The following is an 11,197-nucleotide window of genomic DNA, read 5'->3' as shown; positions in this document are numbered from 1 at the left end:
CGACGCAAGGCTTGCAGACTGCATCAGCAGGGACCTGGCTGCATTCACCAGCACTCAAGGGCTTTGAATGAATAAGGCAGATGTGAATAATAGTTATTCTCAGTCTCCTGGGAAACTGCTATTCTAAAGCTCTCTCTGTGTGTCCACATGCAGTTTCTAGGTCAGTCTGCTTAGAGGACTATGACATCCCTGGAGCTCTTGAAACAACAGAGTGCATGCACAGGTCACAGCTCAGTGCTGTGCAGATGTCCCTGTTCACACCCCAGAGCTGTACAGCTTCATGCAGCTGTTGCTAAGGCCACCATAAGCTCCCTACTAGGGAGCTTCAGTGCACAAATGTAGCCTGAAATTTGGAACAAGCAGACAAGTCTGTAGCCAGCAATGATATCGTGGTCTTGTGGAGCAATCCATTCATGAGTTCTAGGCAGTTCATAGCCAGACTCTTAATCGTGTTCTACCCAAACTGCATCCAAATACATCATGAAGTTTCACATTTAATATGCAAATATTTAAGATGTCCCCAAATAAAATATTCATAAGATATCCTGAGTTGGAAGGGACCCATCAGGATCCGTCTGACCCTGCACAGGACACACCAAGAATCATATCCTGTGCCTGATAGTGCTGTCCAAATGCTCCTTTGGACAACAAAGCTCTGTCAGGCTTGGTGCTGAGACCACTTCCCTGGGGATCCTGTTCCAAGGCCCAGCCATCCTCTGGGTGAAGAACCTTTTCCTGATATCCAGCCTAAACTATCCTGGACTCAGCTTCAGGCCATTCCCTTGTGTCCTGTCCCTGGTCACCAGAGAGGAGAGATCAGTGCCTGCCAGATATAAAAACCGTGTTTGTAACAGCTAGTGGTGGCTAGGCAATATATTAATTGAAGAAATTAGAGGTTTGTGCTTCTCAGAAAACTGTGATTTTGAAGTCTCTGGAATCTCCCAGCACGTTTTCTATAAGAAGGGTGGAAGTAAATAAAGACAGCCTGGAGATGGTATCCTTTGAAAATGCCAGAGAGACAATGGAATTACTATTCCTGAAGTTACAGGACATCACTATATTTTAAGCAGTTGCCTTTTCATCTCCATCAGCTCAGTGGAGAAATTCAATCCACATTGACAGGAGAAGAAGTGGGTTGCCCTGCAGTTAGAAACAACACCAATCAGAGGTGAAGTGTTTTTCTTCTGTTCAGGACAAATTTGTCATCTTCTTCTTATGTGATCTCAGTATGCTTCGAAGAGTTGTCCTCCTTTTATGTGTAAAAGCAAGAGGTGGTTTCAAGGATTTGTTTTTCCCTGAGTGCTATTCAGAATAGCACAAGCTGCAAAATACATTATGGCATTGTCTGTGTTCCCTTGCAAGGTCTCTGCATCTTTCTACAGAGAAAATGAATAAAACACTAGTAAAATACACCTGTTCTTGGGCTATGCAGATCTGCAATGAATAGCTGTTCAGTGCCTCCTGCAACACCTCTCAAATTCAAAAGAGATCAAAAACTCCAGCTACAGCAAGCAAAGACACACTAAATGGAAAATTGAAGATAATCAATCTCCATCCTGTACAGGTGTCTCATTATATCCACACTCACATCCTCCCTTCACACCCACCAAGATGGCATCTGAATGAAGTTTATGAACCAATGGCTGTATTAGAATTTTAAAAGAACCCTCTGGTCTGCAAGAGAGATGGGGTAGAATGGAAAAATACCTATGAAGTCTGCATACCCAAGTTAAATTGCCCAAAGTGTAAAATTTTTTGAGTATTTTGCATCATACTGCACTTTGTGCGCAGAACGCAACCCCCCCCACTGATTTCAGCAGCACTGGTGAATGCCAAATGTCTGTCCAGAATCCCAAATCAGACATGAAGAAAATGAAAAATAGCTGATTATTCAAAATTAAGCTGTACCACATTAAGCACTTTGTAGCACACACAGTGTATGATGTACAGTTTCCAAGGACACCATTTCCAGGGCTTTAATCATGTCCCTCTCTTCCATGCTGTCCAAGTCTCTCAGAGACTTGTACCTCTGCTGGCCACCAGCCACCTGTTCATTCCTGGACAGGCTCCTGAAGTTCACTGTCCAATCTAGCTCTTCTTTTCCTTTCATCCAGTCCATCCCTCCTGTTCCTTTGATTCAAATCAAACAGCTTCAACTTCTTGCATCCCCCCTTGTGCCCAGATTCAGGATTGAGCAGAGCCTGGAGGAGAAAGGTTTGCCACCCAGTGCAGGGGTGCAGGATGCAGAGCTGTAACTGCAGGAGCCTCACTCAGACTCACCAGGAGCATTTGAGAAGGCATTTGAGGATTTTGTCTACTGGAGTTACTGCAGTGTTCTTCATATATAGCAGGATGACAACTGCACTCAAAACCTGTGAATCTTAAGATGTTTCTTTCAGCCTCGAAAGAAAGGATATCTTACTGAGGTACTTGGCATTCTCAGAGATTTATTTGCTAGTAAAGTGCTGGATTCTGCTGCCACTGCAATGGGGAGCATGGTTCACAAGCTCTGCACAACTGGGGAATAGAATAGAATAGAATAGAATAGAATAGAATAGAATAGAATAGAATAGAATAGAATAGAATAGAATAGAATAGAATAGAATAGAATAGAATAGAATAGAATAGAATAGAATAGAATAGAATAGAATAGAATAGTTCATTTGAAGGGACCTACAATGATCATCCAGTTCAACTCCTTGAACAATTCAGGGCTGATGTGCTGCAAGTGTTGAGGGAGGAAATCGGACTTGGTGTAAGGGGTCAAAGAAGAAAGGAGGAAAGATTTGACTCTGCAGATCAGTGATATCAGTGATACAAAATATTCTGACTCCAGAGGCATTGATAAAGGGCAGTAAAGTAGCACTGGATTCACAGTAAGAGAGTGATAACCACTTGTGCAAGGGCAGGTTAGCTGCAAGGAGTGGTAGATATTTCAGTCTCTTTACATGCTGAGGTGTGAAAACTCTGCACAAGGCTTAAAATAATTTCAGAACTGTCAGTTTATTACAGGACACTGAGAAAAACAGCTTCACTCTTTTATTTTTCCATTTATAATAAGATTTTTCTCACTTCACTGCTGAATACTGCAAATTAAATGTGGAAGGGGTCATCCTGGTGTGATATTCAGGCTAATTTCCACAGCACAAGGAAGTATTTGTTTTCTGTGCTATATAAGGTACAGGTTTTAGAACACCATTTTTTCAAACCCATATTTTCTTCTGCTAAGAACATTGAGTTCTGAAATCTACTTCAGACACTTGGCAGTCATGAATTTTCTTAGCCACTTAGCCAAATAGGACACATCTCAGCTATCCTTAAATGCACCAAAATTGTACAACCAGAGGATAAGTTGCAGACAAATGTTCCATTTTTATTACTTGCTATCAGAGATACCATCTCTTCTCTCAAAGCAGGTAATTTATGAACTGATTCCAGAGTGCTAACATCTTAGCTGGAATGAAATGTCCCAAATGTCTGAAGTGACAAGTTGTCATGGTTTGACGCTGGCACAATGCCAGTGCCCTCATGAAAATATATTCTCCCTAGTACACAGGTGGTTTACAGGGTAAGAGAGCAACATTCAAAGGCAAGTTAAAAATTCAAATTGTGTGATCCTCTAGCTGCAACTTGACAATGATGAAAAGATATTTTGATAAAAGGTTCTAGTCCAAACCCACAATAGGACTTAATTATCCATTCTCCAACTGTGAATGTTATGTCCAACTTTTTATATGTTTTTTGGGTTTAGTTATCTATTAGAAGAAAAACCATTGACTTACTTGAAGAATAGGCATCCAGTTTTCTTCAAAGCTATCTTAGAAAAAGTGCCTGTGATGTAAGAGGCTCCTATTTATCAAAGTCTATCATATCCTCCACTTCTGCAAGCGTATTTACACACACACAAATTATGGAATAGATCTCTTCCTTCATTCTGAACAGGTCTTGACTTTTCAGACCCCAGTTCAGAAAGAATGCTTTCTACCCAGTTGCGCTGGATCTCAGATACTAACCTAAAGGTCTACACCTCAACCATTTCCATGTTGCTACAAGAAGACTCAGGAAAGGGGAAGGGAGATCTGATGTAATGAAAATGTTGTTTAAGTACCAGCAAAACACAGAGTCCTAGTTCTAAAAAGGCTTAGTCATGCAGGTTACAGCAACACACATGCAGAGAACCCCATCCTGCAAGTCAGTCCAAAGTCACCTTGGCAAAGACAAAAGTTCCTTCCTGGGAAGAGTTTACTTTCTCCCCTCTAGGGCCTCCTCACCATTGTCACCAGCCTGCATCAAACATGCAGCTCTTTCATACTGCCTCCTGCAGAACCTCCTTCTTGGCTTTATCACCTGTTGTGTGGCCAGGGCTCCACATCTTCCCACCATTTTAGCTCTTGCCAAATCTATGTGCAGTCCAAGGCCACTGTTTAGCTCACAGCTACTATTGGCTCAACTGCAGAGATGTCTGTCTTTCCCGACTGGATGTTGGAGGATGGTGGAAGGACATGAGAGGCCTGCAACCTCTTGAAGTTGCCGTTTTCTGGCCAAGCCAGTTGGTAGGTTGGGACTGTGGAGGGAAGCCTCTGTTCCGTGGGCCTGGGGGCTTTTCTGCACATGTTGAGCAAAACCTTCAGTTCTGATCGGAAGCTGTCATTGAGCCAGCAGTAGATGAAGGGGTTGTAGCAGGTGCTGCTCATTGCAAACCAGTGGAAGGCGAAGTACAGGGCGTTGTTGGTGTGGATGGTCTGGCTGGAGAGGAGCACGACATAGCAATTCAAGGGGAACCAGCAGACTGCAAAGAGGACGACAACGAGCATCAGCATCTTGATGGTCTTCTTGTTCTTCCTGCGAAGGACGAAGTACTGCTCAACAGTGACGTCCCCGATGACGTTGCGCAGCCAGAGCTTCTTTGCCACCGTCACGTAGGCAGCGGAGATGATCAGAAGGGGCAGGACATAGAGCAGAATGAAGGTTGTTAAATCAAGGTACTTCCAAAAGAGGTCAGCAGGCTCAGGGAAATCTGGCAGACACAGGCACCGGGTGACATCCTCACTGCAAACGGAGAGATGGGACAGCATGAGAGGCACATATGGCCAGGCACGGCGGGATAAGTACATCAGAAACAAGGACCCAGCTGGGAGAGGGCTCCTGCCACAGGGCCTGAAAGCAAACACTGTGTTTATCTCACAAATGTCACAGCTGAGCAGAGCTCTGCTCTTCAAGGATCTAAGCCAGTGAGCAATGCGGTGATAATTTCTTATGGGCATTCATGACCTTATGATAATTTTATGAATTTCATCAATTACAAAATTTCCAGCTGCATATAAGCAGTTTTTTATTTTCTGTCCTTTGGCAAATAGGAACACATTTTCTGCACATATTAAGGACCTTTCCCTCATTAAAGCACTTTCCAAATACTAAGGCTCTTGACAGCTGAGACAGATTTACGTACTTTCCTAGAGCAAAAGACTAGATTAAAACCTCATGGGTTTTAGTGGGTTTCTGTTTGGTTGGTTGGTAGGTTGGGCTTTTTTATTTCCCATTTCTGGTCTGCCCAAACAGGCCAGATTGGTATATGGCACAAAATGCCAGTGCCTAGAAGTAAAGGATCAAGCCAGATCCTCTAACTTCTTAGCCTGTTTCATGTGGTTAATGGAACAGAATAAAGATAAAATATTTAAGAATAAAAAGGACAGGATATCAGACATTGTGGAAGGAATTGGATGAAAATTGTAGTTTAGATCCAGGTTTGGCTGACCTTAACATATGTTCAAGATTTTCAGTAGAATATACCAAAGTATGACTGCTCAGAGTTTGGCCTCCAGGAAGACTGTGGAGGAAAGCAGAGCACATCCTTACCTGTATTCAAAGGTAAAGAGCTTTTGGTAGATAGCATGTGGTAGGGAAAAACAAGTTGCCATGATCCAGATTACAGAGATGTACATAACACCTTTTCCAGTAGATATGCGAGGTTTCAGGGGGTGCATTATAACCTGTGCAAAATAAACCAAAATCTAGGCTTATTACATTTCTGGAAAAAATTTAAAAATTATACTTTTTTTTTTTCCATACAACCTTCCAGCCTGAAATCTATTACTTAATGTGGTAATTTAGCATGCAAGCAGTGCAGCCATCACCCAGCTCCCAATGAGTGTAAGCTGTACATGAAAACCTGAATTTTAACACCATGAAATATGGTTCAAGTTAGATCCTAGTTCCTACCCTCAAATTTCAGTACTTTCATCTAGGTGGGAAAAACTGCATACCAGGAGCTGTTAACACATGTTCATTACCAGGTTCAATTTCCTTCACGAAAAAAAAAAAAAAAAAAAAAAAAAAAATTGGAGAAAAAAGTCTTAAACTCTTCACTATCCATGACCCAAAGAACCAAAGGGTTTAACCAGACCTCCATGGGAATGCTTCTGATAGTGAGTGCCTTTTCTGGAAACAATTTTCCTAGCAGAAAATGCCAACTGTAAACAGTTTTGGGTGGTTGTTGGGTGACTCCAAGCTGATAATACCCAAATCTCTCTGGCTTTGAGCCCATTATCAACAGCAAGCTACAGCTCTGCTTGTGACAAACACCAGTGTGCTACAGTCAGATCTCCAGTATTCAGGGTAACAGGAGGTGGGACATCTCAGAACATCAGGAGATAGAGCTGAGAAAGTTAACCAGGATGTCCTTTACAACCCTAGTGCTGGACAAGCCACCTCAAAGGAGAGTTGTCCACATGAATTCCAATCAGGATCTTGATCTTTCACCTTGTTTGAGAGCTACTGCTGCTACTGCTACTGGATTATCTGCTGCATAAAAAGCTCCCTTTACTCAGCTGGAAGAGACAGCTAGGTGATGGATATCTCCTACCTGGCTGTGGGTTTGAAACTATTCTGACAACAAGAACTGTCCCCCTACCCTGTCAGCTTCTCATGAATCTTACGGTACCCTGGGAGCTGAAAGGCAAAGGACATGGGATCGTCCTTCTCAGTTTACTTATGCCCTCCCAAGCTTTCCATCTCTCTGCTTCAGAGAGGGCTCACCTGGTGCCTGTCCACAGCAATGGCTGTAAGGGTCAGGGCAGAGACGTGGAGGGAGCAGTACTGTGCAAACCTACTGACATGGCACATCCCCTTCCCAAAGATCCAGGTACTGTTCACAAAACGAACCTAAAAAAGAAGACCATTAGTTTTGTGCACTTGTCAACTGCTTTTAGGTACACCTCCAGTACACAATCTCCTGTGCTGTGTAAAAGACACATATTAGATAGCAGATTCTTCGTATAATTGTATAATTATATGAACACTGAAGAGGCAGGTTACTGCTGCTCAGTGGCCTCCTGAACAATACAGCAGTGCTGCACAAAAAGCTGTTTGTTCTGTTTTATTTACAGTGTATCCTTCTGCAGCCTCACTATTCAGTCAATACATTTGCTGTTCCTTTTAACCTCCACTCATGGGATAGGGCTGACCTGTACACCTTATCTCACTTCAGGCAAACTACAGCTTTTCAGAACAGCTTGTTAAACAATGCTAAGCATTTAATTTTTTCAAGAGGTTTATAGCCTTGTTTTCAAAATACTTTAGAAAAAAGAAGGGGAAAAAAAAAGATCAGATGCTACAAAGTACTAAGCACTCACTTCAAAGCTATTATTTCTCAAGTACTATCAGGGCCACATTTAAAAAATGCGTAATTTCCAATCTTCAGCTAGATAACATGAACCAGAGAAGAAAAATACATGAGGCGTTTTCCAAAGGCAACTCCAATAGCTGTAATTTGGAGTGGACAGCTATCTGCAGAATGTCCACACACTGCCCATAGCAGTGTAAAGCAGGAAAAACCACCAAAGCACCTTTATGGCACTGTAGAGGCCCAGAGAAATTTACTTTAGTCATGGGGGAAGTTGTGGTGGTGCATCCTCCCCCTCCCCATCCCAGTCTGCACCATGTCCGAGGATGCTGAGGTGCTTATTTTCCCTCCGGGGTGGGCATCCCAGGCATCTCTGCCCCCTCTTACCAGCGTGAAAGGTGTATTGAGCAGCGTGATCATGATATCGGCTACAGCCAGGTTCACGATGAACAAGCTGGTGGCAGAGTGCACCCGCTTCGTCTTGATGACAACGTGACAGACCAGGACATTGCCGAAGAGGGCGAAGACGATGATGAAGGAGTACGCCGCGATGAGCAGGGCTTTCACCGTGGCGCTCTGCGACTCCGCTCCGTAGCGGCTCCTGTCCACAAAGCTCCGCCAGTCGGCCAGGCTGTCATTATCCCAGGAAAAGAAACCCGACACGTTGGGGACTACGAAAGTCTTCTCAAGGCTCCCGTTGAGGGGCAACTTTCCTGGGCTCACAAAGGCGGTAACCAAGTCGGGGAGGGTGAGCCAGACAAAACAGGACAACATCTCTGGACCGCTGCTCCGCTCCTGCGGTGCTGGAAGGGCTCATTGGCGGGAGCAGAACTCGCTCCGGGCGCCGGGAGAGCCGCTCCCGCCTCGCTCAGCCCGGCGCGCCCGGGGGCAGCAAACACGGCACACGGGGAGCCAGGAGATGCTCCTGCCTCCCGCAATGTGCTGCTCTCCCGCTCAGCTCGCCGCTGCTCTTGTCCTTCAGCCGGCTTTATATCCCCAGGCGAGCTCCGAGCCGGGATCTTCTGCAGTCATTGGGCTGCATGACATAATTTGTGCTCTGACGTGCTGCTTTTCCATGCAGCTGCGCTCCCGGGCACTACTCCGAGCTAAGTACATCTGTGAGAATGGCAAAATCACTGCCTTCAGATGTCAGAATCTGTTTTCTCTACCAGCAGCCCAGCTCAAGCAAGTTCCATGCTGTTTATTCACCAACAGCACATGTGCCAGCTCTGCTCTCTCAGGACAGGTCAAATCTGAGCCATTTTACAGGTCTGGCAGGCAAGTTTCAGCTTATTTCTTAGCATAAAGAATAGAATAGAATAGAATAGAATAGAATAGAATAGAATAGAATAGAATAGAATAGAATAGAATAGAATAGAATAGAATAGAATAGAATAGAATGTAACAGATGAACTGTAATTAACAAGCTGCCTCATTGTACTTAAGAGTATTTTTCCAATGACATTTTTTCTTTCAGAGAAACATGGAATACTCAAGTTTCCCCTTGGCAGGTATTTCCTCTCAGCCAAAGGAATAAAAGTCTGATGTGAAACTGCCTTGTAGGGTTTGTAGGAATAGAGGTAGTTACAAAGATGTGATTATACAGGACACAGAACAGGAACTGTCCCAGCCCAGTGAGTCCAGTATCCAAAGCAAAAGAAGCTGTATGCTCTTCCCAAGCATTAATGAAATAGCAGCATGTGTGTTCCCTCTGCCTCTCCCACAAAACACAGCAGGAAACTGAAAATCAGGACCAAGAGACCAAGACCCACAAATCTTACACAGAAAGATGTGCCACTTCCCAAGTGCACATGTACAGTGCTGCACCTTTGCTGAGGACAGATCTGCTTGGGTCATGCCAACTAACCCCAGCCAGAGCTGGTGTTATGCATAAAAGGCTTTACTTAACCATTAATTAAATGACCACTATCTGAAAAGCTTGTATTATTATAAGATTGTCACTCACTGGGGACAACAACTCTTCCAAAAGATGTTTGGGACTGCCTCAGTGAACTGCTCAGGCTGCCTTCTCTTCACCACTCCTCAGGAGCTGGACACAATAGAACAAGCAGAATAGACAACCCATGGAGCTACTCTGCACACTGCTGCCACAGTCTGTTTCTTCCATTAAATTGAACAATTTAAGCTCTTCAGGCAATTCAGCTGTCTCAGAGAAAGCTTTCCGGTGGGCCTGCTGGAGCTGCTAAGGTGGCAGTCACACCTGACCATTCAGAGAGAAGAAACGTCCCACTCAGAAGCATTGCCAGGAAACCAGTCTCAAATAAAGGCTCAAGAAAACAGTAGGACAGAGCAGTGCTCTTATATGTTTGGGATGAGAACAGAAGGGTCAATGGCATATGTCTCCCCTGCTTGCTATGCTGCTCCAGCAGCTCCCAAGTCCCCCTCTCCCTTCCAGCACCACTGGCCAGTGTGTAAAGGCATTCCCTCTTCTGCCACTCAAACACCAGCTCTTATTGTTTCACATCTATTACATCCTCTTCTCCTGTACTATAATCTGTATTTCAGCAAAAATTATCAGCTTTGTTTATTTATGCCCCTTAATCTAATCCTTAATTTCTAGTAGGGTACCCTTGCAGATGTAGATAGAGCTTTGAAGATGAGGTGCACCCAGGACAGCAGGGTATCTTACCTCCTAAGCCAAGCTGCTGCAGGATGGGAATCTTCTCCCCTCAGTCAGTTCAAGCCCACTCTCCTCTGAGCTGCATTCTCTGTCTTGTGATCCAGAGGAGGTGGTCCAGCCACTCTGGACAGGCACCCCCAAAATACCCACAAAGGGTTATGGAAAAGCCCAGTGGAAGCTCTCTGTGTCAGGTGTCTCCCATGTTGCTGGTGTGCCTTTCTCTGCTTCACAACACCTTTCTGATTCAATTTTGTATTTAAAACACGCTCCAGTATGAGCTGTTTAAGCAGCTCACCTATGTTTGGTTGTTACTAGAGAACAGGCTATAACAGATTTGGCAGCTTGGTACCTGTTTCTGCCAACTTCACCCTTGCTCATCAATCCCCAGCACTCCAACAGTAAAACAGGCAGCTGCACAGAAATGTCAGGATTTGGCATGCTGAACACGGTTTTTATAAAAGGTGCCTGTGAGATTATGCCATTTCTAAAGTGAAAAAAATAATGTTTGAAATGAAGCTATATGGATGGATCACGAATTCAGGTAATAAAAAAGTCATCAAAAATACCTTTGCAAGAATACTCTTAACAAAATTATAACAAATTAGAAAACAGGCTTGGTGGGAATAAAAGATTATAAGAAGAATATAAAAAAGTCAGCTAGACATGCGAAAAAGTTTGGAAGTGTTCAAAAAGAGGAATAATGCCTTTTTTTTTCTTTTTAAATACACAGCACAGTGTGCTTTTGCCCCTGCCCCTGCTCCTGGGAACAATCTTTCACTACTATGGCTTTAATGAATTTTTGAGCTTTTCTGGGGCAGGGGAATTGAAATTACATGGGTGAAAAGTGATTTTTTAAAAAATTATCCAGTGTGACCACTGAGAAATCATGTTGATTTTCAGAGCATCTTGCCCCCTTGTATAATCAATCACATTAA

The 11,197-nt window shown here is 43.8% G+C and overlaps 1 protein-coding gene across 1 annotated transcript; it reads right to left on the bottom strand.

Annotated features, from left to right (window-relative positions):
- Positions 1–2,817: 2,817 nt before the first annotated feature.
- GPR83 (G protein-coupled receptor 83) lies at positions 2,818–8,689 on the bottom strand. Its single transcript, XM_064734298.1, has 4 exons — positions 8,009–8,689; positions 7,036–7,161; positions 5,857–5,990; positions 2,818–5,049 (listed from the first exon to the last, which is right to left on the bottom strand). Exons 1-4 carry the CDS (start codon positions 8,393–8,395, stop codon positions 4,425–4,427), a joined length of 1,272 nt encoding a protein of 423 aa, XP_064590368.1. The 5' UTR covers positions 8,396–8,689; the 3' UTR covers positions 2,818–4,424.
- Between the last annotated feature and the right edge of the window lie 2,508 nt (positions 8,690–11,197).

Source organism: Zonotrichia leucophrys, chromosome 1 (genome assembly GCF_028769735.1).
Source record: "Zonotrichia leucophrys gambelii isolate GWCS_2022_RI chromosome 1, RI_Zleu_2.0, whole genome shotgun sequence".
NCBI classification, from domain to species: Eukaryota; Metazoa; Chordata; class Aves; order Passeriformes; family Passerellidae; genus Zonotrichia; species Zonotrichia leucophrys.
This window is presented reverse-complemented; position numbering and strand designations above follow the sequence as displayed.